The sequence below is a fragment of the Diceros bicornis genome, chromosome 25, assembly GCF_020826845.1.
Source record: "Diceros bicornis minor isolate mBicDic1 chromosome 25, mDicBic1.mat.cur, whole genome shotgun sequence".
Classification (NCBI taxonomy): domain Eukaryota; kingdom Metazoa; phylum Chordata; class Mammalia; order Perissodactyla; family Rhinocerotidae; genus Diceros; species Diceros bicornis.
In genome coordinates this window covers 9,109,052-9,136,377 of record NC_080764.1, presented here as the reverse complement: position 1 = coordinate 9,136,377, position 27,326 = coordinate 9,109,052, and the positions used below count along the sequence as shown (strand labels likewise).

At 54.3% G+C, this 27,326-nt stretch overlaps 1 protein-coding gene across 2 annotated transcripts; it reads right to left on the bottom strand.

Moving 5' to 3' along the window:
- On the bottom strand, positions 1–27,326 carry RANGAP1 (Ran GTPase activating protein 1). 2 transcript variants are annotated; one of them, XM_058568274.1, is made up of 16 exons: positions 27,103–27,325; positions 24,298–24,447; positions 19,073–19,200; positions 17,789–17,848; positions 14,987–15,166; positions 12,357–12,491; positions 9,475–9,633; positions 8,226–8,339; positions 7,712–7,811; positions 7,542–7,626; positions 6,033–6,225; positions 4,721–4,840; positions 3,345–3,447; positions 2,640–2,728; positions 2,249–2,370; positions 1–1,030 (listed from the first exon to the last, which is right to left on the bottom strand). In XM_058568274.1, the coding sequence occupies exons 2-16, from the start codon at positions 24,407–24,409 to the stop codon at positions 961–963; spliced, it is 1,770 nt and encodes a 589-aa protein (XP_058424257.1). In that variant the 5' UTR covers positions 24,410–24,447; positions 27,103–27,325; the 3' UTR covers positions 1–960. The 2 variants fall into 2 exon arrangements, with proteins under 2 accessions (XP_058424257.1, XP_058424258.1); XM_058568275.1 differs by lacking the exon at positions 4,721–4,840 and having other exon boundaries at positions 27,103–27,326.

Below are 27,326 nucleotides of genomic sequence, written 5' to 3'. Positions count from 1 at the left end.
TGCTGCCACACACGACTTTATTTGTGAAGTCCTGGGCACAGCCCAGACACACACAGAACACGAAGGGGAAAGCACAGGGCATGGCGGGGCACCTGCAGCCCAGTCCAGTCCCCACCTGCCCCTGCCCAAGTCCTGTAAGAGCACCCGAGATGCAGCTCAGGTACCGGTGGGCCGTGCCCCACCCCCAGACTGGAGAACAGGTTTGGACCTGCCAAGATGCCCCCTCCAGCTTGGCCCCCAGACCAGTCACAGACATCTCAGCAGCCAGAGGACGGCCCCACTGGGTCCAGAGCCAGCGCCATGGCAGGCAAGTCCAGCTCCAAGACCCTTCAGTGTCTGCCCACTGGCTTCTCTTCCTGCCCACATAGTGTGGGCGCCACTCCACGGCCCCACCTGCGGCAGTCTCTGCCCCTCAGGCTGAGGAGTCAGCACAGCAGGGATGAACGGTGGGGACAGCAAGGACAGTGGTGGCTGCAGACCAGGGCTTGGTGACAGGAAGCAGCCACCAAGTGAGCGGCCGCAGGTGGAGCAGGAAACAGGCCAGCCACTACACAGTGGGGACAGCACACGGACAGCAACGCCCCAGGCTTTGGTGCAGCCCAGGAGGGTAAGGCAGGCAAGGTGGGTGGGGACAGCCACCAGGGCCTCGAGCCTGAGGCACAGATCAGCGGAGTGCCCTCAGATGGCAGGGAGTTTAATGGCAGAGCAGCTCACAGCCCTTTCACCTGGGGGCCAGCTCCCCTCCAGAGGGACCAGGGCCAGGTCCGCAAAGAGACATTAAAAACTCAAACGCCGACAGGAAGCACACACCTGCACAAGCACCACACCGACAGACATACTCGGGGGACTGACACGACACACGTGACAAAGACCCTCCCTGCCTATGGCCAGAGTCATTCATCCGAGTCCCTTCCCAAGTCACTGGTCCAGGCCAAGGGATGGGGAGAGGCCGCTTCGCATCTAGACCTTATACAGCGTCTGCAGCAGACTGTGGCGGGCAAAGGAGCAGGATTCCAAGGCGCCGTTGGGCCTGCGGGGAAAGAAGGGTCAGTGGGCGAGGCAGACACCGCGGGGGTCTGGGGAACTCAAGCTACAGCAGGGCCCATCTCCCAACTGCGAAGAGCGGTGGGGGCCATTTTTGAGGCTAGAAATGTGCCAGACTCAATTTTTGTAATTCTCACAATAACTTTGGCAAGGGAGATGTCAGCCCCCACCTTCTGCATATCAAGGGTAGGGTAGGGATAGGGGTGGGGTGTGTATGAGGCTCAGAGAAGCAGGCAATGCTCCCAAGGCCACATGGCCCAGGGCTGGCCGGAATGCAGGCCTGCCCAGTCAGGAACCTAGGCCTCTGCTCTCCACCAGACAGCCTCTCCAAGGGCCCTTCCAGTGGGCACAGGGCCAGGGAACCCTCAGCAGCCACTAGTGGACACGTAAGACTAGGCCACTGGAGTCCCACCTGGGCCCTCATAAGTAATGGGCTGACCACTGTTGTCATCAAAATCATCCGTCTCACTGCAGAGGAGGAAACTAACGCAAGATGCCGGGGGGCATGAGCGAGTGTAGGGTACAACCAGGACCCACAGCCCACGGACACCTTACCCGGTCCAGGCTGGCCTTGGGATCCCAGACCATTTGGCCAAGAGCTGAGGGAAACGGGGCATGTATGTCACTCAGTTGGGCAAACGGGGAGACAGAGGCCTGAGAAAGGCCAGAGGTCGGCTGGGAGCCATACAGGGCACGAGCATCCCAACTCATCACTGGTGGGCCCCAGGGTCTGGAGGCTCCTCGTTACACGACTGTGGCCAGTACCCAACTGTGCCCCAGGACCCTCCAGGTCTCCATGTCTCTGAGCATTTGGCGTCCCCAGGGGAGGGCCTGTGGCTGCAGAAGACCGGCGTGACCAGGACCCCTTGGCCTAGATTGCTGATGGGAATGTCCCAGAACTGCTCCTAGAGATATCGCTGAGTGCAGGACCTCCACGAGCAGTGTGACCATGAGCAAACTCCTTAACTGACCCAGTGCATGTTTCCTCATCTCAAAAGTGGGGGCCATTACACGTCCTCTGTCTGTCTCACGGAAAGACACTGTCCCTGAGCCCCGTGTCCTCAGCTGGGCACAGGGGAGGAGGCCTCACAGGCGGTGAGACCCAAACATGGATGCCAAGAGCCCGGGAGGCGTGAGGGCCTCTGACAAGCCTGAGTGACAGGCCAGGAAAGCCTGCCACGTGAGCCAACAAGGGCGCACTCACTTGGTCACGAATGCCAGCAGTAGGGGTGCGAGGGCCTTGGGGAAGTAGTCCTGCTGTACCATGTGGTTGAGCGCCATCAGAGGGCCATACAGGTTGGCAATGGCCTTGATCTTGTCTTCACTCTGCAAGAGGAACACACAGAGCAGAAGGCAGGGTGAGCTTCGAGGTCACCCGGGGGGGCCTAGGTCTCCACCATTCAGGCCCTGCTGAGAGCTGCATCGCCAGGATCAAGCTGAATCCCATCACAAAGACTGAATCTGCTTAAGCAGGCCTAGGCCCAGGGACAGTGTGGGTGAGGGGCCCCAGGGGAGTCCAGGTGTGGGATGGGGTTACTGGGCGTGGCCAGGGCAACCTCTAGTGCACTTCCTCCCTCCCCTCCTTCCAGCCGCACCTTGAGCAAACCCATGTGGATGAGGAGCCTGGTGAGGAAGGCGTTGGAGTTGAAGGAGGATGAGCTGAAGGCCTTCTTCATCAAGGCATCTGCAAGGCAGAAGCAGCATGGGGCAGAGTGCTTGTTGTGGCAAAGGGCTGGTCACAGGCCAAAGGGCGCGCGGCCCCTGCACACAGGCTGGGTCCTGCTCCTGCCCTCATCAGGAGGTGAACACAGGAGGTAGGACATGGGCACAGGTACCAGACTGAGGGGACAGTCAGCACTAGAGAAGGGCTCGACCTACGGGCTGTGACACCTCGGTCCTTCCCTGTCCTGCCTCACCCACTAAAACGGGCTTCAGGGGGCAGGCCCTGTGGTGTAGCGGTTAAGTGCGTGCGCTCCGCTGCTGGCAGCCTGGGTTTGGATTCCGGGTGTGCACCAACACACTGCTTGTCAGGCCGTGCTGTGGCGGCGTCCCATATAAAGTAAAGGTAGATGGGCACAGATGTTAGCCCAGGGCCAATCTTCCTCAGCAAAAAGAGGAGGATTGGCAATGGGTGTTAGCTCAGGGCTGGTCTTCCTCACACACACACACAAAAAAAAACAGGTAGGAGGGGTCAGAGAGCAGTTCACACATCAGCACGGGAGCAGAGGGGTTCCGGCCACTATAAACATCATCTGAGCCCTGGAGCCTGAGCCATCCACACCCCACCCTCCCCACGTTACCTACTGCATCCTGCACCGCCGTCCTCACGGTGGCTTCATCCTTGAACACAGACGACACCTTCAGGAAGGCGGAGACCACTTTCTCCGGGTCAGATGTGTCAGTCTGAGGACACAGAAGACAATGGCTGGTCACCAGAGGCCAGGGCACCAGGGCTTTGGCACACCATGGATAGAGGCCTTGGCAAGACACGGGCCTCTGGTGGGCAATGACAGGTCCTGCCTCGCCCCATGCTGTCCCCTCAGAGCCAGGCACAGGCCTGGCCCACAGAAGGTGTGCAGCACAGAAAGAATGAGAGAATAAGCGTTACAAACCATTCTCTCTGGGACCCAGTAATCCCCTTCTCATAATCTAACCTGAAAAAAAAATCCAGAACATAAGGAAGCTTACCTCAACTTCACTGAGAACACAGAAAAGTGGAAACAATGTGAATGTCCAGACACAGTGGATTGCTTAAGTGCTACATCCCCTCTCAGGGTAAACGGCATGAGAAGAAAGGTTCTCATGAGATCGCAGGTTCAGATCTCGGGCGTGCACCGACACAATGCTTGTCAAGCCATGCTGTAACAGCGTCCCATACAAAGTAGAGGAAGATGGGCACAGATGTCAGCCCAGGGCCGGTCTTCCTCGGCAAAAAGAGGAGGATTGGCATCGGATGTTAGCTCAGGGCTGATCTTCCTCACAAAAAAATTAATTAATTAATTAAAAAAAATAAACATAAAGGAAACTGGCCACCGCCCAGCCAGCTCTGGGAGCAGCCTGCTTTATTTCTCTGTATTTATCATTTAACCTCTTTGAGCCTCAGTTTTCCCATCTGTAAAACAAGGGCAACACGTCTACATCTCAGGTCACCAAGAGGATTAAATAAAATCATTGCCAAGGACTCAGAACAGTGCCCGGCAGACAGGAGGTGCTCGACAACCATCTCAGACTGAATGAGCGAATGAATGAATGAATGAACTAACTAACAAGTGAGGCTGGAGCAAGAGCCCACAAGCACGTGACCGACACAGGTGCCCTGGGCAGGACGGCTATTCCAGAAGCAGCTGGCCCTACAGGACGTGCAGAGCGAAGCCTGGGTGGGTGTGCCGGGAGCATCCTGGGAGAACCCCCTCATTCCAGGTGTCATGGGGGCAGTCGGTGTGCCCCTCCACGCAGCCCAAGCGTGTTCGCAGTGGGTGCAGTCATCCACAACCACCGGAGGTGGGCGGGCTGGTCACACTCATTTACATGTCTATGTATTAGAAAAAAGCCACCTGGCAGCACCCCCGCACCCCAAGCTGACAGAGTCCCCTCCCAGCCCCGTGCTGCTCGTCCCTTCACTCTGGCAGCTCCAGCAGCCACGCGCAGGCAGGGGTGGAGTCGGAAGCTCTGGTACCTGTTGGGCTATCAGCACAGAACTCTTGGGCCCGAGGCGCAGCAGCTTCTCCGGAGAGGGGAAAGCCAGGAAGGTGGAGACGTCTACAGGAGGCGGGGAGGACAGCACGGGAGCTGGTTCCTAAGGGATGGGCAGCACAGGCAGTTTTGTAGAGGTCCAAACCCAGACCCCTCACCCAGAACATGCGCCCCTCACTCTAGCCAGTCAAGGCTCAGAGTCTAGAATTCTTCCTCCTACTCAAATGCAGTTCCCCACAGGGTGGAGGGCCCACAGATGCTGGCCCTGGCTGGCTCCTAGGACAGGAGCCTCTGGGCTAGGGGCAAGTCATCTCCCTGGGACTCCGAGAGCTGGCGCAGTCAAATGGATCCTCACCATGACATGCAATGCTCCAGAAATGACTCAAGAGGTTATGTGAGGGCTAAAGCGGACCCCACTAGGAACTAGAGATTTAGCCTGGATAAGCACGGCTAGTGAGCATCAGAGACGCCTACAGAAAAACTAACACCACCATGCCATTTATTGAACTGCTTCTACGAAACTGGAAAAGAAGCCAAACTCAGCATGAGTGTGGGGGTCCTTGTCCAACCCAAAGTTCTCCAGAAGCTTTATTTGGGAACCTATGAGGGAATAGATGAGGCAGCCCTAACTCCACCAGCCTCCCGGCCTGGAGGCTCAACGGACACCAAGTGACCAAGCTGGGTCATGGTCCCAGCCAGTCTCTGGAATGCCGGGCTGTCCCTACCCAGTCACCAAGATGGGTAGAAAAAATAATTTCTATTTATGTTTTTTTTTTTACCTTATTCTTTTAGAAATACTTACATATGTTATAATATACACAATGCAGCAGCATTATATGCGTTATAATCATGTTGCAATTCATAAATGAATAAACACATCTATACTGACTTATATATATATATATATATACACATATATATATTCCCCCCCCGCAAAGCCCCAGTAGATAGTTGTATGTCATAGTTGCACATCCTTCTAGTTGCTGTATGTGGGACTCAGACTCAGCATGGCTGGAGAAGCGGTGCGTCGGTGCGCGCCTGGGATCCGAACCCAGGCCGCCAGTAGTAGAGCACGCACACTTAACTGCTAAGCCACGGGGCTGGCCCTATACTTGACTTATAAATATAAGTACATTGGGATGATTTTCTTTTTTTACTCAGGGGAGCACGCAATCAAAAATAGTTTGTGGCCACTGTGCTTAAGTGGCTTCCACACGTATCACTCCCCCTGAAGATGTCTTAAGATGACACGATCAGGGGACCAGGGCTCTGATCCTGACAAACAAGGAACTCACCCCACTGTTAGGGTCCAGAATCTTCCTTGATGGCGTGGTTGACTCCTCTCCTTGCTCTTGCTGCTGTGGCTCTTCTTCCTCCTCCTCCTCCTCCTCCTCCTCTTCTTCATCTTCTTCCTCCTCCTCCTCATCCTCTTCTCCTTCTTCCTCCTCCTCCTCCTCTTCCTCCTCATCATCCTCACCCTCATCATCACTGCAGAAGGTGAGTTGGCTAAAGCAAACCCTCCCTGCCCAGGGGCCCATGCTGGCTCCAAGGCCCGGCTCTGTGAGCCCATAGACCCCAGGTGGGCAGGGGGAGCAGAGGCTCCCAGGGTGGGGACACCTGGGTCACCGGGGAGCCCATCATTCATTTCTCATCACCCAGGGAGGCCTATTCTGCAGACAAGGAAGAACCAGATCTCATCCCTGTCCCAAAGGAACGCACTGTCTCACTGGTGAGACAGAGAAAAAGAAGATAACTGTATGTCACAGCTGGGGCCCAGAGCTTGGCAACAATACTGCCCAAGCTGAGATGCCCAGGACCATGCCACCCACATCTCACTGACCACAGGAAGCTATGGTTGGTGGGGAGAGGTGGGGCTTTCCCTGCCCCCTGAAGAAGGCTGTTCCATTTCCCAAGGAGCTCAAGAGGCTCATCTTTGAGCCCCCAGTTCCTAGTAGCAGCACAGGGCCTAGTGCTGAGGGGACACAACGGAGGATCTGACAAGTGAATGAAGCCGACACAGATATTAGAGGGGCGAGGGAGATGGGTGCTGATGCCCCAAACCAACTCTTGTCCACATGGAGGAGGCAGCCCTCCACCCATGCCTGCCTCCATGTGGGCTCTGCAAATCCAGGAATCTCTAGCTCTCTTTCATCAATCTCTTCCTTTCTAGAGTCAGTCTCCAACACTGACTGATTTTTTTTTGTTTTTTTAATTTATTTTTTAATTTTTTAATTTTATTTATTTATTTTTTCCCCCAAAGCCCCAGTAGATAGTTGTATGTCATAGCTGCACATCCTTCTAGTTGCTGTATGTGGGACGCGGCCTCAGCATGCCCGGAGAAGCAGTGCATCGGTGCGCGCCCGGGATCCGAACCCGGGCCGCCAGCAGCGGAGCGCGCGCACTTAACCGCTAAGCCACAGGGCCGGCGCCAACACTGACTGATTTTAAGAACAATCCTGAGCCACCTGCATCGCTACCCTGGCCTCACCACTACCCCCCCCTTACCTGCCAGCATCAGATCAACGGTCGTCCCTTCAGAGGCCTCCCCACCTCACCCGCTCTACAGGGTGACCATTCTCAGCCCCTTATCTGTCCTTTTGCTGAAAGTACAATAACTGAATTATTCTGTCTCGTTTCCTGATCCCCTGCCCACTACAGTGAGGTCCCGTGAGTCAGAAACCTTGACTGTCTTATTCCCACACCCCTAATGTCCAGCACAGCAACTCACACATAGCAAGGGCTCAACCAATGTTTTTAGAATAAACAAAAGTAGAAACAAATGGGCCATGACCTGGAGTTCCTACCTGAGGGACGCCAGCACCTTGGCCATGTTGAAGCCATCCAGCACCTCCTGGAGCTGCTCACAGCCTTCTTCTCCCAGGGTGTTGCCTGCTCATGGGGGAGGGAACAGAGGGTCAGGACGGGCACCAGGGCCCGCACTGCAGGCCTGTGCCAAGGCCACCACCCCTGTTACCATTGAGGTCCAGTTTCTCCAGCTCAGCCTTGTCCGCCACGGCCTCGGCAACGGCCAGAGCAGCGTCTCTCTTGATTTCACAGAATGACAAGTTCAGCTCCTAAAATTAAGAGGGCCTACTCTGAAACCTCCATTTCCCACAGAGGGTAAGGCAGGCTCTGTCCTCCAGCTGGGCAGAGTAACACTAACGACAAAAATAATGCCATTTCCCCAGCGACAGGCCAGCTACTCAGTGTGTTTACTTGCACTATACTATACCGACCTACGTCGCTCCTCTCCTCCCATTTTAAAAATGAAGAAACTGTGGCTCAGAGAGGTGACGAGACTTGCAGAAAGAAAATCAGAGAGGCAGGGATGTGGAAGAACTGGGCTATGAACCCAGCCCCACCCGCCTTTGAAGACCAGACCCCCTGCCACCCCCCACACACACCACCTCTACCACCCATGGCGGCTACCCCCGCATGTAGGGGAAGCCTAGACCCCGGAGCGAAGAGGGCAGCAGCCGGGCCGGCACCTTCAGCTTAGGCAGGCCCCCGCGGACGGCATCTGCGATGGCAACGGCGCCCTTGGAGCGCACCAGGCAGTCCCCGAAGTTGATCACCTCCACCTGCCGCAAGGACTTCAGGGTCTGCAAGGAGGAGGCGAGGGCCAGGGTGAGGCTGCCAGCCTCAACCCAGCGCTCCGCGAGCTGACGGCACACCCTGTACCAGCCACCACACCCTGTCCTCTTCTGTACCCAGCCTGGCCTCCTCAGCACCTCGTCAGTTCTCGTCATCCCCCCACTGGCCTCCCGAACTCTGGCTAAACCCCCTCCACCCCATTCCCGTATCACAGCTAGAACCCTTTGCCCCGAAGCACAAATCTAACCACATCACGCCCCTGCTTAAACCCTCCATGGCTCCCTATTATAGAAGACAGCCTCAAGGAGTCAGCAAGGCCACAGGGTCCTGCCTCCCACTCTCTGCCTCCTCCAGCCCCCAAACACACCTTGAACCCTGGTCACTTCAAACCAGGACCAATCGAGCAAGGCCCCCTCCCATCTCTGGGCCTTCCCACATGCTGCTGATCCCTTTGCCTGAAACACCCCTCCCACTCTCTTTGTCCAAAGAAGTCCACTTGTCCTGTACAACTTAGCCAAAATGTTGCCTCATCCAGGAAGCCTGCCCTAAGTCTGATTTGAACTTCCTTTGTGCTCCCCAACACTTGCACACATCTCTGCTAACACCCCACAGCAGCAGGACTAACCTTCTGTCGGGTCATGGAGCCCTGAGAGCCCTCCCACCCAGAGGCCTGAACCTCAGCCAGCGACTGTGTTCACGGCCCTGCACTGTCACCCATTAGCCACACACTTCCCTCTTCGAACTAGGGGCTCCTCAAAAGCGGAGTCTTTGACTCAACTCTGCGTGGCCCACACTTGGTACAAGGCCGGGCACTAGACAGGGGCTCAATCAACAGCTGGTGAAAGAATCAATGAGGTTAACTACTCAGGCTGGAGCAGCTTTCCGTGTAGCCTCTGAGAACAAAACCAGCACCAACGGCTGGGGCTACACGGAAGCAGCTCAGGATGAGGGCGGTGCGGACACTCAGAGCTGCCCAAGAAGGACACAGCGAGCTGGTGAGATACGCCTTGTGCTGGACACTTTCACAGGGGCTGGACCCAAGGGGTGCACACCACACAGGCAGGGAGTGGGGCAGAGCAGCCACTCGCCAAAGGGTTCACTGCAAAGGCAGCAGCCAGACCCTGCCTACGGGGCCCGCCTCACCTTGGCCATGGCCACAGCGCCCTTCTCGGTGAAGGTGTTGTCGTTTAGGTTGATGACCCGCAGCAGGGGGTTGATGGCAAAAGCCTGGGCCAGGGCGGTAACACCAGGGTGATTGATCCCATTCTGTGGCATGTGGACCTCCTCCAGAGTCCCGATGATCTGTGAGGGGCAGGAGGGAGAGGGCAGAGAGGTGGACCCCCGAGTGCCAGGGGCCAGCCCAGGGCCAGTGACATCCAGCAGGTGGGACGGCAGCACGGGCAGGGGCTTGTCCGTGGATGTTTTGGGGTTCTGGGCACGGCTGCATCTGACCCTCTCCACCACCTCATGAGGGAGACCTACCTGGGATTAGAATCTCCACCAGGTAGAGAAGAATAGGGATCAGAGAGGCTAAGTGACTTGCCCAGGGTCACGCAGCTCTGAACACAGGTTCCTTAGTCTGGTGTCCTCTGCACTGTGGGGATCCTGGGCTCTGGCCCCGTAGTCGGCCATGGCCCTTCTCTGCAGAATGCAGCTCCACTTGGCCTTTCTCTCTTGGGGCACTCCCGCCCTATCTATACAGTATGACTGGCGGTCACGCCCTTTTTTTGGGGGTAAGGAGAGTCTTTCCTAACCCACCTAGCCCTTTTTCATCTGGCCTTTTGGCACCTCATTCTCTCCACCTGGAAGAGTTGGTTTCCTTATTTGTTGGCATTTTCTCGACAGGCTCACTCCTATGCATTCTACAGCTCTCATTGTGGATGCTTTCTCCCCCAGGAAGGCTTCCTGGATTCCCCCAGGCACTGTCTAGTACTCTTCCTATGTGCCCCCAGAGCACCCTGTCCCTATTCTATCACGGTGGTCATCATCCTGGAGTATCAAAGCCACCTTTTCTTGTCCACACCCCATCAGCCCCCAAGCTCTCCAGGAGAGGCCCACATCCTGATCTCCACTGCTACCTGGGGTGGAGGACAGGCCCGGTATAACTCTGTACCCAGGCACCTTCTGTTGTCCTGGGGTGCCCAGCACAGCATGGGGCGTTCACAAATAAATACAGGCAGGCCAAGTGAGGCACATTACCAGTCAGGGCTTCTACATATTTTCTGTGCCACGGGCCCTTCAGGCAGTCAGGTAAAGCCCCTGGGCTCTCTCTTCAGAATGTTTTTAAATTTTAAGATAAATTATATAGATTAACAAAGGAAACCAATTCAATTGGAAGACACTTATCAAAATATTTAGAAAAACCCCCAAACGTGTGCTGTAGTAATAGATGTAACTTCTTATTACGGCACTGAATAACGAGACCTAGGGGCAGGTCTACCATTGCCGTAACCATGATTTGAGAGAAAGATAAATATTTCTATATATCTGTAACAGCTATAACTTGACATGAACATATCTGTGATTTCTATCGGTAACAAAGTCACAGAAATTTCTAAAGATGCTGAGGTCTATTGTCTCCATTCACAATTGAAAGTAATACTACATTTTAGCTATGTTAGTGATAATTAGCATGCAATTTTCCCCCATACATGTTTAAAGACTCCCTGAATTCTATCCGTAGACTAGTGGGATCCCACAGACCCCAAGTTAAGACCCCCATTCTAAGAGCACTAGACGACAGCTGCTGAAGGCCCAGCACGTGGAGGGAAGGGGTGCTGCGAAGCCATAACCTGTAACATCACGATGGTCACGAGGATGGTAACATGGGTCCCCCAGCTCCAGAGGAGGGGGCAGGAGCTCCCCTGCAGCCAGGGGTCCACTAAGACACAAGGCACTTCTCCCTGCAATGTGCCCCCTCTGCTGGAGGCAAGTGACCTTCAGCAGGTGGACCACCTTAAGTGGCAGGACCGTGGGGGACGCTGCTCTGGCATGAGTACAGTTAATGCTGCTAGAATACTGTTTGCCAAAGAAAACATTTAAGTTAAGAGGAGGGGGACTGCGGCCGGACCCGTGGCTTAGCGGTTGAGTGCGCACGCTCCGCTGCTGGCGGCCGGGGTTCGGATCCCGGGCGTGCACAGACGCACCGCTTCTCCGGCCATGCCGAGGCCGCGTCCCACATACAGCAACTAGCAGGATGTGCAACTATGACATACGACTATCTACTGGGCCTTTGGGGAGAAAAAGGGGGAAAAAAAAAAAAAGGAGGATTGGCAATATATGTTAGCTCAGGGCAGGTCTTCCTCAGCAAAAAAAATAAGAGGAGGATCGGCATGGATGTTAGCTCAGGGCTGATGTTCCTCACAAAAAAAAAAAAAAAAAAAACAAGAGGAGAGCAACAAACCCCACAGTTCTCAGCCCCAGGGGGCAGGCACAGCCCTCTCACAGAGCTCACCAGCAGGGACTCAGCAGTGTCCTGGGAGGAGGTGGGGGGCAGCTGGGAGTGGGGAGGAGAGTGAAGGGGAGGGGGCGGTAAGGACACCTGAGGGTGCTTCATCCCAGCACCGGGGCCGCTGCTCCTATCTCCCTGTCTCGAGGGCAAGTCTGATCGTTTCCATCTCTGTGCCCTGGCCACTAGACGGGACTCTGACCCTCAGGGGTCCCTGCCCAGGCCAACACCATGCCAGGCTGTGGTCAGCACTCACACTGCTCTGGCACCACCACCCCCGTTCCTGAGCCTTGCAGACATCACTCCCTGCTCCAAGCAGCCTCACAATCTTCTCAGACAGTGCTCCCAGGAGCCACCGCCAATTCACCTGCGGGGGTGGGTCACGCAACTTTCCAGATACGCGCGACAGGAACTCTGCCCCACTGTAAGAGGAGCTAGCAGGCTCAGAGAGGGAGGGCGACTCACCCCAGGTCTCTCAGCTAAGTTCCAGAGCTGGGATGCACACCCAGGTCTGTTGGCCTGCTAAGCTTAGCCAGCTTCAGTGCACGGTGGGGCAGGATGGGCAGAAACCACTCACCCCAAAAGCTTCTGCCAAGGCAGTGGCTCCATCGTTCTCCAGGCGGTTTCTGCCAGCCACAAAGACCTTGAGGGCCAGCGGCTTGCCTTGGGCACTGGATTTCCGGTGACACTCAGTCAGAGCGGCTGCCAGGATCTGCGGGGGAAATGGCCAGGGGCCCAGGCCTAAGGCAGGAGGCACTGGTCTTCAACATCCCACGCCACCCACTGGTGGTGGATACAGGGACAAAGAACTGTCCAAAAGCACAATGGTCACAGCTCACACATGCCCGGCACCTTACAGTTTACAAAGGGCTTTTACAGCTGCCACCTCATTTGTGCGTCCCACCACCCTGTGGAGTTTGGCCTCATGTTAGAGAAGGGGAGATCAAGGCCCAGAAGGAAGGGAGGCACTAACTGAGTGGCCAACTTTAAGACAGGTCCCAGGGAAGGGGTTTCACAGCTCACTTTACTGTCATAAGCCCTCTATCAGGTGGGGACCATCATGATTCCCACTTTCCAGCTGAAGAAACTCAGGCTCAGAGAGGGACAGAAACTTTCCTGTGGTCGCTAAGCAAGTGGCAGACCCTTGACCAGAACCCAAATCTTCTGGCGTCTCTTCCATAGTCCCCAATGCCTAAGGGGAACTGGCCAAGGAGACCAAGGCCCCGCCGCACCCATCTGATACACACCTGTGCCCAGGCCAGCCACACAGCAGAGTCTCAGCTGCTGGGGGTAAAAGCCTAAGACCCAGTTTGTCCTGTCCTTGGTGTGGTGCCAGGACGTAGCTTCTGCCCTGGTGACACCACAGAGCAAGTGTTCAAAAATGTTGGTTGGTCGGTGGGAATTGGAGAGACAACGGAAAATAAGATATAAAAGATTCACAAGAAGTGCAGCAGGACAGAAATAACATTCATAGAGCATCTTATAGGTCCTGGGCACTCGCAGCAAAGGGACCTTCACACCTTCTCATTTTAACCGCAAAATGAGCGTGAGGCGCAGGCGGTATCAGCCTCTCTACAAACGAGAAAGCTGAGGCTCAGAGAGGTAAGTGAATCGGCCAAGGTCCCACAGCAAATACCCAGTGGAGCTGTGACTGGCAGGCGGATCAGTCTGAATGCACACAGCTCTCTGTCCTTGGGGGAACATAAGGGCGTGACTCCAGGTGGTGGCGGAGCATAGGGCCACATCTCACTCCCATCTGAATCCTCTGGGCTCCTATTCCCATGGTGCGTGGCCCACGGGCCATGTTAATATGTTCTGGCTGGAGGGCATGGATTCCAAAGGAGCTGGAGGCTTTGGTTATACATCCAGCCCCGGTGCCTGCAGCTCCCAGGAGGTGCAGCTCAGAAGGCCAGCACCCAAAGGTCTTACCAAATCAGTGGTGAGGGAGGTGACAGACAACTACCAGTCAGATTCTGAAGTGGTGCTGGTCTGTCCGGGAGGCCCCTGGCCCGAGGGTTCAAACCTCCACTCCAGGTAAGGGCGAGGCCAGACGACCACCAGCCAGCCGGGGAAGCTCTGAGATCCTCAGTTCCCCAGGACTGCCACATGGCGGAGATGAGACGGATGGAAAACTGAGGCGGTTTACAAACAGGACTCTGGCTCTCCCAGCACATCGTACTCCAGGTTGCGCTGGACCTGTTTTATGCCTTCACATACACACAGCTTATTGCCCAATCAGCCTGGGGGAGGGCTGGCTGACACGGACACGGGAGCGTGCCCCTGCTCTCCTTCCCACCTCTCTCCTCCTCTGCAGGGAGGCCACTCCGGCTCCTCAGCCTGTGGCACTGTGAGCATCACACAGGTTCATCTTGCTGCTCTGACAGAGCCGCATGGACCCAGGTTTAAATCCCACATCAGTCCCCCACTAGCTACGTCACCTGGGGCACTCGACCCAAGATCTCTCAGCCCAAGTCTAGTTATCTGAACAACTGGGGTGGGAAAGTTAAGGTAAAGCACAGAGATGTCCCCAGTCGCTAGCAGTTCCTGTGTCCCAGCCCCTTTCTCCTTTTGGGCAGAAGATGAGGAGAGGAAGGGGGACAGGAAAGCAGACTGGATCTTAGCCTTTCTAGAATCTAGGCCTAAAAGAGACAGGTTGGACGAAGAAGAGAATAAACAGCGCTGGCCTCCCTTGGTGCAGGCTCTGGGAAGAAAAGAGCCTCCTTTCTACACTGACCAGCCTGACTTGCTGGCAGGACAACAGAGACGGCGGAACAAGGCCCTGTCCGGGAACAAAGGTGAGCTGTGACCTGGGCTCCCTCCTCACGCACAAATTCCAGGCCTCATGTAGCTCTGCCAGTTGTTCTGAGGGTACAGCAAGTCTTGGGATGCTCCAAGCCCCGCATTTTACAAAGCCAGTAGGTCAGAGTATGTATGCAACACTGCCTCCATGTTGCCAAGGCAACATAAGAACTGGAGATGGTTGCCTGGCAACCGCATCTTCCTGAACTCCATCTCTTCTCCCCACTGGCCACAGGCTGCTGCCTTTGAGGCCTTTCTCCTTTCAAAAGAAAAACAACAGGCCAACCAGCCCAGACAGTGGGTAGTCAAGGACATATACTTCAGACAAATGTAAATGTAGCAAGGGACTGGGCTGGGAAGGAGGGTGAGAGACAATGGGGACGTGGGGGAAGGGGCCACTGCACCCACCTTGCCGCCACCAATGCCCATGCCACAATTGTTGAGCTTGAGTTCGTGCAGGGTGAAGCAGGTGGAGCTCTTGAGCAGGGCCTCGAAGCCTCGCACGCCATCAGGTCCGAATGCATTGTCACTTAGGTCCAGTTCTACCAGCTGGGCCCCGGCTGTGATGAGTCCCTCCCCTAGTGAGATCTGGACACAGAGGAAGCTCACGTCAATTTCAGACACCTACCAGTGCTGCTTCTATGCCAGGCCCTGCCCTCAGGGGGCACCCTGGCTAGTGGGGAACTGGGAGAGACATAGACTATTTCAGTACAGAACTGTGTTATATACCCAGGACCAGAAACCCTGCAGAGGGCTCTAATTCAGCTGGGGCATGGCTCCTGGTGTACATTGGGTGGTCAGGGAAGGCTTCCTGTAGGAGGTGGCACTTGATCTCAGTCTGGATGAGAATCAGACAATCAAATATGAGGAGATTCCAGCCAGCAGTAAAATCATGAGCAGAGAGAGGCAGAATGAAGCAGCATGCATGTGCCTGGGGTAAGCAGTTGGTAGACTCCAGAAGAGGTTGAGGCTGGAAGGAAAGTGGGATTTGGCTAGAAGGGAAGCAAGGAGTCAAATCAGGCAAGAGTCTTGAACGCCAAGCCAAGAACTGTGAACTTGAGCCTGAGGGCAATAGGCTTTCAGGGGGATGAGGGACAGGGAAGACATATCCCCCAACCCTGAGGAGAGCAGACTGACGGGCAGAAGGAGGCTGGAGGCTGAGTGCCCACCCAGGAGTGAGAGACAGTAATCCAGGCAACAGAGGAGGATGCTGGCTGGCTGGTGTTGTCGGAGACAAAGGAAAGGAAACCGAGCCTCAAGTCGGTTCTGCAGACCTCACAGAGGGTGGGAGACCTGCAGAAGCTGGGGATTCACTGGATGTGTAGGAGAGAGGGAGGCACCACAGTTTCCGGCGGTGACTAGGCAGATGCACATCTCCACGCCACAGCCCAAGACCAGATGTGGCAAGAAGATGCTGAGCTCTCCTGGGAACTTACTGGGCTGGGGATACCTACAGTCCCCCAGGAGAAATGGGAGAGGAGAGGAGGCTCCGCAGGACTGGGGGCAGAAACGGAGCTGGGCGTAGATGGGGCGGGTGGCTCACGGCGGAAGGAGGGGGGAGAGGAGACACTGCCCTCGCCTGCACCACAGACAGGGCAGCTGAGACAGTTTCCTCTGTCCTCCCCATGCTGAATCAACAGTGGGGGCCAGTCTCTGGCTCCCTCGCCTGCAGGAGAAGGCCCAGCCCCCGGTTACGGGGCCCCACCTGACCTCCAGCCTCAAGCGGCCAGAGCTGCTCAAACCCTCTGTGCCCACTCCACCTTCCCTGCACTTCATGCCTTTCCCCAGCCCCAATTCTCTCATCCCCATTCTGAGATGCATTATCCTCACTAGTAATGTGGAAATAAGAATACCTCCCTCAAAGTTTGAGGAAATTAAATGCTAAAACTTAGGTTAAATAATGTGCACAGAGGCCCACAGCTAGAATCCAACAACTAAGTTTTCTTCACCCTCTTTTCTAACTTGAAATCCTTTTACTTACAGTCACCCAAATGAATTTACTTAACCTGCATTCTAAACCCTAGCCTCACCTGGTTCTTGTTCACCCTTTGAGGCTGGCTGGTAACTAACTTGACCAACTCTCTGAGGGCTTCCTCGATCCCCTACCCAGAGAGCACTCACTCCAGGGTCCCCATTAGGGCACAGCCTGGATGACCCTTAGTTGTTTGCTGGACTGAGGTGCATGAGAAATGAGGGTGGTGCACGGGCGTCTCAGAAACCCTAGTGCTGGCTAGATGAACGGAGGCCTGAGAAGGCAGCCCCAGCACAACCAGGGTGAGGGCCTCAGTAACATGGACGATCACACCAATAACTGACCGAGAACGCTGAGGGGACCCCGTGTGCTAGGCCTCGTGCTAGGAGGACACACTGAGAGGCTGCTCATTGCCAGCTCTGCCTCCTTCCCTTGAGGCCCAGGCAAGCCGTGTTCTGTTCTGTTCTGTCACACACACACACACACACCCACAGACACACATGCCGTGCGTGGCTGGGAACTTGACTCAAGCCAACTGAGCACCAGCAATGGGGAAATGGAGGCAGAAGGAAGCCACCCATGATGAGAATCAAAGCAAAAATAGTGGTATGGAGGGGCTGGCCCGGTGGCACAAGCGGTTAAGTGCGCACACTCCGCCGCAGCGGCCCGGGGCTCGCCGGTTCGGATCCCGGGCGCACACCGACGCACCGCTTGTCAGGCCATGCTGTGGCGGCATCTCATATAAAGTGGAGGAAGATGGGCAAGGATGTTAGCCCAGGGCCAGTCTGCCTCAGCAAAAAGAGGAGGATCGGCAGACGTTAGCTCAGGGCCGATCTTCCTCAAAAAAAATAGTGGTATGGAGCAAGTGAGGGGCTGGAGGGAGATGGGGTGGCCACAGCGGGCTGTGTGCAGACCGAGGTTGTGAGGGAGCAGAATCTCATGGTGCAGGGGAGGGAAGTGCCAGGACAAGACAGGTAACCATTTAGGGAGCAAAATCCACAGTGGGGCCAATCCACACAGCTCAAGAATGAACCCAGTGAATCACTGGGCCTCCCTGTCGCACAGGGTCCCTGACTCCCACCTACCCGGCAGGACACAGGGCGGATGCTGTGCTTGCCTGACATTCATTTCAGCATCTCAGTCACCCAGAGGGTGAACAAAGTGTGAGAAAAAGTCCTGGGGATTGCCAAAGGGGACCCTGTGCCCAGGGGAGGGGAGCAGCAGCCTTGTTCACTTACCAGGGCTGGTGGGATCTCGGACCGCAGCCTCCCCGTGAACATGTCACTCCAGTGGCATCGCTTCGGAAGGAGGAAGAAAAGAAGAGTTAGCTAAGACTCTTAGAGGCGGCCTGCAGGCAGCACCTCATCCTTGTGGACTTGGACCACCAAGCACTACAACACTTAATTTGGGCTGGACCAGCTCTGGCTGAAGCTGGGGGGACCTGGAGGCCCCCAAGGGCCATGGTGGCTCAGGAGAAGTGTTAGGAAAACCCCTGATTTGTCCAACCCTCTGGTTTTCCAGAAGGGAAATCAGGCTGAGAGGGAGGAGACTGGCCCCTGGTTCCATGGGAAGGCAGTGGTAGGACCAAGCCATCAGACTCCTGACCCAGTGCTCCTTTCCAACACCTGTTTCCCACACGGTGTGGGCTGCAGCACCATGTGACATGATTTTGGGTGGCAGAGGAATAGAAGAGTAAACAATACAGGATCCAGCAGCGAGGAAGTTACTCTTTTTTCAAGTCTCACGACTCTTCCGAGGCTTTAATACGCTCATATGCACTGGGAGTCTAGGAAAGGGAGCACGCAGTGACATCCTCCTGACGTTTTGAACGCGATACTCCACCTTTCTCACCGAGAATCTTGAAGCAGTGGTGTCCGTGGAACCCACTCTGGGACACACTAGAAGAATCTTTGTGTCGACCAAAGAGGGGCACCACTTGGATCTAACCTTTAAGAAGGAACCTGCCATTCAGCCATGAGGAGTGCAGTCAACCAGCTGCTTCTGGCTGCAGCACCTTCCCAGTCCGCCACAACATCTAAGCGGAGGCCTGGGCATCTCTGCCCAACACAAGACTCCTCTGTATTGGGCAATCTTTGCTCTGGAGCTCCTCGCTGGGCAGGCTGAGCATTTGTCAGAACAGCCTCAGCCCGAGGCTCTCACTGCCCAATTCTGCGCCCTTCCCTCCTCACAGGTGCCAGATCTGCATCGCGAGCTGAAGGCTCTCCCTGGCCAGTTCTGCTGCTTCTCCCTTTATCTTTCACACATGGTACCTGATACACCTCTTACATTCCTAACACCATTTCAGCGTCTGTTACGGGAGGACCCGAATGGACACATCACGTGGAGAGAGGGGCTCTGGCCAGTGCTGTATGCTCCAGGGAGGCCAGAGCAAGAGGAGCTATTGGTGGTGACCACCAACAAGGCAAGGGCCCGAGGGGGTCTGGAAACAGGTAGGGGCTGTGATAGTGTGAGCGGAAGCTTGTCCCCAACCAGTCTGGGCCTGCTCGCCCTGAATATCTCACCTTCAACTCAGACTTCTTCTCCAAGGCCTTGGCGATGACCCTGGCTGCTTCCACACCCACCGTGTTGCCCTCCAGGCGCAGAGCCTCTAAGCCGTCAAAGTCTTCAATCTCTTTAATCACATCCTTGGCTGCCCAGGGACCAAAGAACAGAACCTTAGACTCTTGGAGTCACGAACAGCTGAGGCAGGAGAGAGCTCAGCCAGCACCTCGTCCCTCACAACTCCGATGGCGATGGTGTACCCACTGTGTGCCAGGCCCTGGCTTACAAAGGAGAACCAGACAGGCTCACAGTCTAGCAGGGGACACGGCTACACAGACAATTTCTCCGTCGTGAGTGTTAAAACAAGGCACGTATGAAAGGCTTGAGAGCCGAGGGAAAAGAGAAACTGGCTGCTTGGGGCACCTTGTGGGTGGTGTGTGTGGAGCCTCCCAGAACGGAGGGTGCACCAGGCCAAGCAAGGAAATGGAACCCAAGTCAGAGGGCCAGCAGGCATGACAGCACGAAGGCTTTCAGTGTTAAATGATTCATGTGTGGGATGCTCGTTACTGTATTGTTTTATTATGATGAAAAATTCCAAACAAACAAAACGTCTACCAACAGAGGATAGGTTTAATTCACTGGGGTACATTATACAAACAGTTACACTAATATCATGATAAATGGTGACGCAGGTGTTTACTTGACTTGGAAAACATTCATGTTATAGTGATAAGTGAAAAATGAGGTTATCCAATGGGGTTTGATCTGATCATACTTCTAAAGTGTTATATGCATTCGCGTGCGCACGCGTGCGCGCGCGCGCACACACACACACACACACACACACACACACACACGACAGGGTCTAGGATAGAAACCAAATAATAAATAAAGCAGGTATCTCTAGGTGCTAAGATTATGGGCGACTCTGAGTTCTTCCATCATATGCTCAATATATTCTCAATGTATCAGGTTACAAAGCAGCTTTTAAAGTATCTGTAAGTATGATCCCAATTATTAAAAGAACAAACAAAAAAAAGGAATGCAGCTATATTTAAGGGAAAAAAAAAGACTGGAAAGAAATGCACTAAAATTAACAGTAGTTACATGCATGAGCTGTGTGCAGATATATTTTTTTCCTTCTTTCAATGTTTCTGTAATCTATAAGGAGCATGTATTAATACTATGATCTGAATAAAAACACACAGGCTACATGAAACAATTCTAGTGCGGCTGGCACAGGACGGAGTGGGGTGATGTGGTAGGGAAGAGATGGAGATGTGTATGGGAAATAAAAGGTGAACTTGACCTTCTAGGCTACAAAGACCACAGAAGGGTTTTCAGAAGGCTTGTGACTTGCAACATGTAAGGGCTCCCTAAGAAGCTGCCCAAGCCAGGGGCCTTTGTGCACATCTTTCCCTCTCTCCCCTCTGCTGCAGCAGCACTTCCTCAGAATCCCTTGCTAACCTCCAACCAGGTCAAATCTCTACTCCACAGGTTTCCCAGCCCCCGATCTCTCATGTGCAGCCTGTGACAATTTTACACTCATCTGAACGAATACCTGATCATTACATGGAAACTTTATTAAACACCATGTTCCTCACTGGGTCACGATCTCCGTGAGGAAAGGGACTCTCTTTGCCTCTGCTTGTCACATCACCCAGAGATAAGCACTTAACATTCTCCATCGCATCTAATAAAGTAGTTACTGTTACGTCTATTTTACAGTTGGGTAAATTGAGACACAGAGAGGGTAAGTAAATGCCTACTAAGGTCACACAGCTAAAAGTGGAGACCAGCATTGATTTTCCATTTCACGACAAGGAAGGCTAGACGGGTATAAGCCTCCACTTTCTAGAAGGGAAAGCTGAGGTTTCAAGGAATGAAGCAACTCTGCCCAGGAGTTCAGGGAAAATAGGAAAGTCGGGCTTTTGGACTGGTGTTCCAAAACTGAACCTATGTGCTCCTCCCCAAACCCTGGCTTCTGTGCACAACCATGGACTTTAGGCAGCCCCTCCCCCCAGAGAAGCCCCTCCCCCATCCCCCCTCCCGGGTGACCACTCTGGAGCTCCAACTTCCAGTTGCCCAGGCATCCTCTGCAGCTGGCACCCAGGGCAAGGGCTGGGATGACCCTTCACCCTTCGGAAGACCTGCTCCAAAAGGGAGCTCCCTCTAACATCCCAGGACTGGCCAGGTCACTGAGGAGAGAGAAGGCTGCTCAAGGGAATGCTTATGTAGCCCTTAAAAGCAAGGTGACAGAGAAGCCAGGGCCCCAAGGGAAGACTTGGCCTCTGCTGTCTAAGTGCCAAAAGCACAGAGATACATAGGTACTGCGCTTGCCACAGGTTCAGCCCTGGGGAGAGCCACAAGCACAGAGCGAGCCTGGAAGGAAAAGCACCCAAACGGGAAGAACAGGGACAGCAGAGGGTGGAGGTCACAGCCTCTCTCACTTGGTTTTCAATCCAAATAGAGTTAAACGTAACTTAAAAACAGGTTAGGGGGCCGGCTCCGTGGCTTAGCAGTTAAGTGCACGCACTCTGATGCTGGTGGCCCGGGTTCAGATCCCGGGCGCGCCCCAAGGCACCACTTCTCCGTCCAACCCGAGGCCGAATCCCACGTACAGCAACTAGAAGGATGTGAACCTATGACATACAACTATCTACTGGGGCTTTGGGGGGGAAAAATGAATAAATAAATAAATTAAAAAAAAAAAAAAAAAAAACAGGTTAGGGATGGGCCCCAACCAGCCCTGAATAACCCACTGTCCTGAGGCTGTGCGGCAGGGATTTCTCTTTTCAGCCTCTACCACCCCACAAAGTAACAAGTTCCAGGTGTTTATTACCCTGCCATGTAAAGCAGAAAGGCCTCTCTTTGGTCCTTAAATGACTTACTGGGGAGAGAAAAGGGCCTTGTTCTAATCATGAGCTTCATGGCCTCCTCTCACAGGCCTTTGGCCTCCCCAGACCACGCCAGCTCACTCCCAGCCAAGATGGAGTCCCTTTCTGGGCCCATAATTAGGCCGCCAGGCTCCTCAGCGCAGCATTCAAGGGCCTCTGCCCTGGGCTCCCTCTGGGAGTCTGCTTTCTTTTCTCCCAAGCCCACCCTATGTGTCTCAGCTCCTGTGCCTAACTCACGTGCTTCTCCCTGCCTACAGTGCCCTTTCTCCTTCAAATCTTCTTCAAGAACAGTTCAAACACCACCTCATCCAGGGAAACTTCCTGGGCCCTCCTAAGTTAAGAGTGATCCCTTTCCCCCACCTTACTTCCCAGAGCTTCTCTTCACGTCTCTCGGAGCATGTTTCACCCCTGCCTCCTGTTACTTATTTGGGTACCTCATTCCTATTCCAGGTTAGGAGCTTCTCAGGGGCTGGGGCTGTGAGCTGGGCATCCCTGGTGACCTATAAAACGAGAGGAGGCACAGCCAGCCTGTGCTGGTGAAGTGGGTATCTGCACAGACTTTAGGGCCAAACCTGAGCTCTAATCCCAGCTCCACTACTTATAGCTGTGCCCTTAGGCAAGTCATATCACCTCCCTGAGCCTCAATTTTCCAATCTGCAAAATGGGGATTTATTTAATGAATGTGCTATTAAAGGCTACTCATTGAACACTGTCTCAGAGTCTTAAATGCCATATAAATAGTATCTCAATTTATCCTCACAAAAACCCTTGATGTAGGTGTCATCCCCATTTTGCAAATTCATGGGGCTGGCCCAGTGGCATAGTGGTTAAGTTCACGCGCTCCACTTTTGTGGCCTGGGGTTCGTGGGTTCAGATCCCCGGCACGGACATACACACTGCTCATCAAGCCATGCTGTGGCAGCATCCCATATACAAAATAGAGGAAGACTGGCACAGATATTAGCTCAGCGACAATCTTCCTCAAGCAAAAAGGAAGATTAGCAACAGACATTAGCTCAGGGCCAATCTTCCTCACCAAAAAAAAAAAAAAAAAAAGCAAATTCATGCTTACTGAACTGAGCTGAATGTCTACTGAGAAGCACAGGAACAGGGCTTCAGCTGTACCTCTGTTAAAATCCTGGCTCTGCTGTTTACCAGCTGTACGACCTTGGGCAAGTTAAGTCTCCCAAGTTCTTTTTCTTTATTTATAAAACAGAATCATTTCTACCTCCCTCCTTCAGGGATAATGCAAGGATCAAGAGTGATAAAAGCACAGGGAGGAACTCTAAATTTTAATGCCCTGTAGAGACGTTAGGAACATGCATCACCACACTCCCAGCAACCCAAGGACTCGAGCAGTCTCTGACGCAGCAGAGGGGAACAAGCCTGCCTACACACCATGAGAACCAGGCAAGTCCAGACCAGTTTCCCCGATTGGGCCAGAACCTCAAGAGGCCTTATAAGCACTGACGTAGGTGCCCTCACTTCCAGATGCCAGGAGATTATTCAGAGGTGATCAGTGCCAGCCATGCATTGGCCAGGGATGGAAAGACGGGGTCTGCATTCTGGTTTCTAGCTCTCTCCAGTTCTGGCGCTGGTATACAGACAGGAGCATCCATCCCTCTCCCAGGGGCACCCAGTTGCATGGACCAGAACCTCCCAAGAGAGCCTGGGTTGCTGTTTTAACAACATGAGGCTCCATGAAGGCCTCAGCCCTGGGGAAGGCGACAGGTATTCCCAGAGCAGCTTGGGATCATAGGGGTGTAGGTAGGGGTGGATCTGAAGTAAGAAGTCAGGGGCTATATGTTGGGACTGCCGCTAACTGTAGTCCCTCATTGCCTACCATCCCCTCCAAGAGATAAAGGGGCCCTTCCCACCTGCCAGCCTGACCTGTCACCGGCAGGGATGCCCACCACAAACAAGAAGACTGGCAGGGGGCCAGCCCCGTGGCTTAGCGGTTAAGTGCGTGCGCTCTGCTACTGGGGGCCCGGGTTCGGATCCTGGGCGCACACCGACGCAACATTTCTCCGGCCATGCTGAGGCCGCGCCCCACATACAGCAACTAGAGGGATGTGCAGCTATGACATACAACTATCTACTGGGGCTTTGGGGGGAAAAATAAATTAAAAAAAAAAAAAAATTATAAGAAGACTGGCAGGGAAGCCTGCGTGTGCTCATGGGCAAACCATCTTTGAGCCTCACTGTTAGATAGGCCCAATGATACCTCACAGAGCTGCTAGGACAAATAACGTCATGTAATGTAGCTCAAAGAGCCTGATGAGCATTAGACTAAGTGCTCATTCTCGCACTCCCTTTCCTTCCCGGGGCCAGCCCCCGCAGGAACTCACCATCTTCTGCAGTGTTGAGCTTGAGGCTCTTGCCTTTGAAACTCAGTTGTCCCCCGGCCACCTGGGTTTTGGCTAGCGTCTCTGCCAGCTTTGCAATGTCTTCAGAGGCCATGTTGGCCACGTTCGTAGGCTCCTCCCGCAATCTGCAAACTGAGGAGGCCAAAGTTTCATTAAAAGAGAGGAGTCGGGCCGGCCCCATGGCATAGCGGTTAAGTGCATGCACTCCACTTCGGCGGCCCGGGCTTTGCAGGTTCGGATCTCACACGCACCGACGGACTGCTTGTCAAGCCATGCTGTGGCGGCATCCCATATAAAGTAGAAGAAGATGGGCACAGATGTTGGCCCAGGGCCTGTCTTCTTCAGCAAAAAGAGGAGGATTGGCATCAGATGTTAGCTCAGGGCTAATTTTCTTCACCAAAAAACAAAACAAAACAGAGGAGTCTCCTGGGGCCCCCTGGTTGGGAAAGGCAGGATAAGACATCAGCCTGACCCCACCTCCTCCTGCTATGGAGACCCCAAGAGCTAAACCACTGGTAGAAATGAAAACAGCATTAGAGGAGGAACAGTCTAGAAAAGTGGAGAAGGTAGCAAGAAAGCAGAAAAATCATGTTTAGCCTCTGAAGAGTTACAATTTCACTACACGTCCTCCTCTGCCAACTGCCCCAGCTGGGACACCTAGCAAAGCCATGTAAAGTTGCCCAGTTCCTGGGCCCCCAGTGAACGGCAGCTGAGTCCCAGGCCCACAGCTGCAAAGAGTCTGCCTCAAGCACACACCTGTCTGATCATCTTGACTGCTCTCTGTTTGAGGGTCCCATTCCTCAAACAGGACATAGATGGCTACGGGATCCAGGTCATCCATCCCAGAGAATGCCCCACCACCCACACTGACATGACTCTGGGGGTGGGGCCCAGGGGTCAGCCCACTGCACGTCTGGTTTCAACCCTGGCCAGGAGACTGGGCAGCCCATGGCAGCCAGACCTCAAGGGCTCCTAGGAGACCTGAGATCTCTACATCACAACAGTCACCATCACAATAGACCAGAGGCAGAGCTGCTGGAAAAAAGAGCTTCCAGCCTGGAGCTCAGCAGACTGGAAGAAAGGACCACTCAGTTTTCCCAAAGAGGAAATGGCAGGTGATCAACAGAGACCAAGAAAGACTGATACAGGGACAGAACCAGGAGGTGCCCACCGAGATGACTTCTTATCCTGAATGCCTAATCCCCGAATCTACTCATCAAGATACAGTTGTGATAGCTCCCCACCCTCCTACTCCCGCAGGCTTCCTCTGGGCTCAAACAGCCAGGTTCCCACTCCCTTCTCCTTACCTGAATCCTCACCACCCTGGTTTGTCTGTCTATACATCTTTAGCAATATGCATGAATTATTCTTCTAGGTAAGGAGACGTCCATTCACTCATTTAACAAACATTTATTGAGTACTACTGTATGCTGGACATTGTTCCAGGTAGCAGGAGTACAGCAGTGAATAACACAAAAACCCTGCCCTCTTCAAACATATGTTCTAAACAAGATATTTAGTATCTTAGCCAGTGATAAGAAGAAAAACAAACAAGGAAGGAAGGCAGTAAGAAATTTCTTGGAGGGGTTGCAATTTAAAGTAGAATAGTTAGAGAAGTTATTATTAAGAAAGAAACAAAAACTTGACAGATATCAGGGATTGGGCCATGCAGATATCCGGAGGAAGAACATTCTTGCAAAGGGAACAGCAAATGCAAAGGCTGTTGTGGGGGATGGGGGTGGTTTAGAGGTAATGCAAGGAGGCCAGGGGGGCTGGAGCCCAGAGAGGGATGGGGAAAGGAGGCAAGAGATGAGAAAAGAGAATTAACAAGAGGACTAAGTCACAAAGACCATTTTAAGAACCATGGTTTTTACTGTGAGTGACAAGGAGAGCCACTGGAGCGTTTCTAGCAGAGGACAGACGTGATCTGACGTTGTGTTTTTGCAGGATCACTCTATCTGCCACATAAGGCCTGGCATTTAGAAGGTACTCCAAGAATGACGGGCTGAAACTGAATAAAAATTAGCCTGAAACCCCACCACCTCTTGCAGTTAAGCGACGGGACAATTTGAGGCTAGAAAAATGGTGGTGGGGCCTCTGATGGAATAGGAACACAGAACCTCTCAGCTGGAGTGGGGCCCATTCCTCAGACAGTACACACACACACACGATCCACTTTAAAGACTAAGAAATCGAAGCACAGAGAGGTGAATGGATTTGTCCAAGGTTTGCAAAGGGTCAGCGGCAGAGCAAAGACAAACGGTACACACAGTCCTCTCCCTTCTCGGCAGAAGCGTCGCAGGCTTCCTTAGGCGCACACCCATGGCTCCTGCGAAGCGTTCGCAGTGACTCACGCCGATCCCAGGCCCTCCGCGGGGGTGGGCCCCTTGGCAGGCGGCGACGAGGCAGCAACGCGCGAGTGAGGGCGGCAAATGACAGACGGGCAGCGCGAGGCCCATCTGGGCGCCCCGGCGGACGCACACCGCCCCTAGTTGACACCGACGCTAACAGGAGACGCCACTACTGGCAGCTGGGGCTGGGCGGCCCGGGCGACCGAGACGCCCTCTCTAATCCTTAGTTTCCCTGCTTGTGACAGGGGCCAGAGCCCCCCAGTACCCCCACTCCCACCCGCTCCGTACTGGGCCGTCGAAGGCTCAGGGGAAAAGGCCGGGAGCGCGCAGAAGGCGCTCAGGGGCGCCACGCCTCCCTCGCCCAGTTCCAGGGCGGCGCCGCCTCCGCCCCCATCCCAGGCAGGTGACGGGCAAAGGAAAGAGACCCCGACCCTACCGTGAACAAGCGGCGGCGCCGCCGCGTGGGGCGACACGAGCGCGCGCGTTCGCCCGGCGGGGCGGGGACTGATTTAGGGTCCGGGTCAGGTCAGGTCGGGGTAGCCGCCTCCGACTCCAGCGGTCCCGATGCCCAGCCCGCCCGTCCGTCAGCTCTCCCGGTGGCTCTCGCCACTCGCCTCTGCCTCCGACACCACCTGCTCTCCGCACGGCGGCGGATGATGG

Coding starts and splice junctions, on each gene's coding strand:
- RANGAP1 (XM_058568274.1), bottom strand. CDS start 24,409: ATGGCCTCTGAAGACATTGCAAAGCTGGCAGAGACGCTAGCCAAAACC. Junction 19,201..24,297: donor GCTCAACACTGCAGAAGATG/GTGAGTTCCTGC, acceptor GTCCCTGGGCAG/CCAAGGATGTGATTAAAGAG. Junction 4,841..6,032: donor TTCTGGACCCTAACAGTGGG/GTGAGTTCCTTG, acceptor CCCATCCCTTAG/GAACCAGCTCCCGTGCTGTC.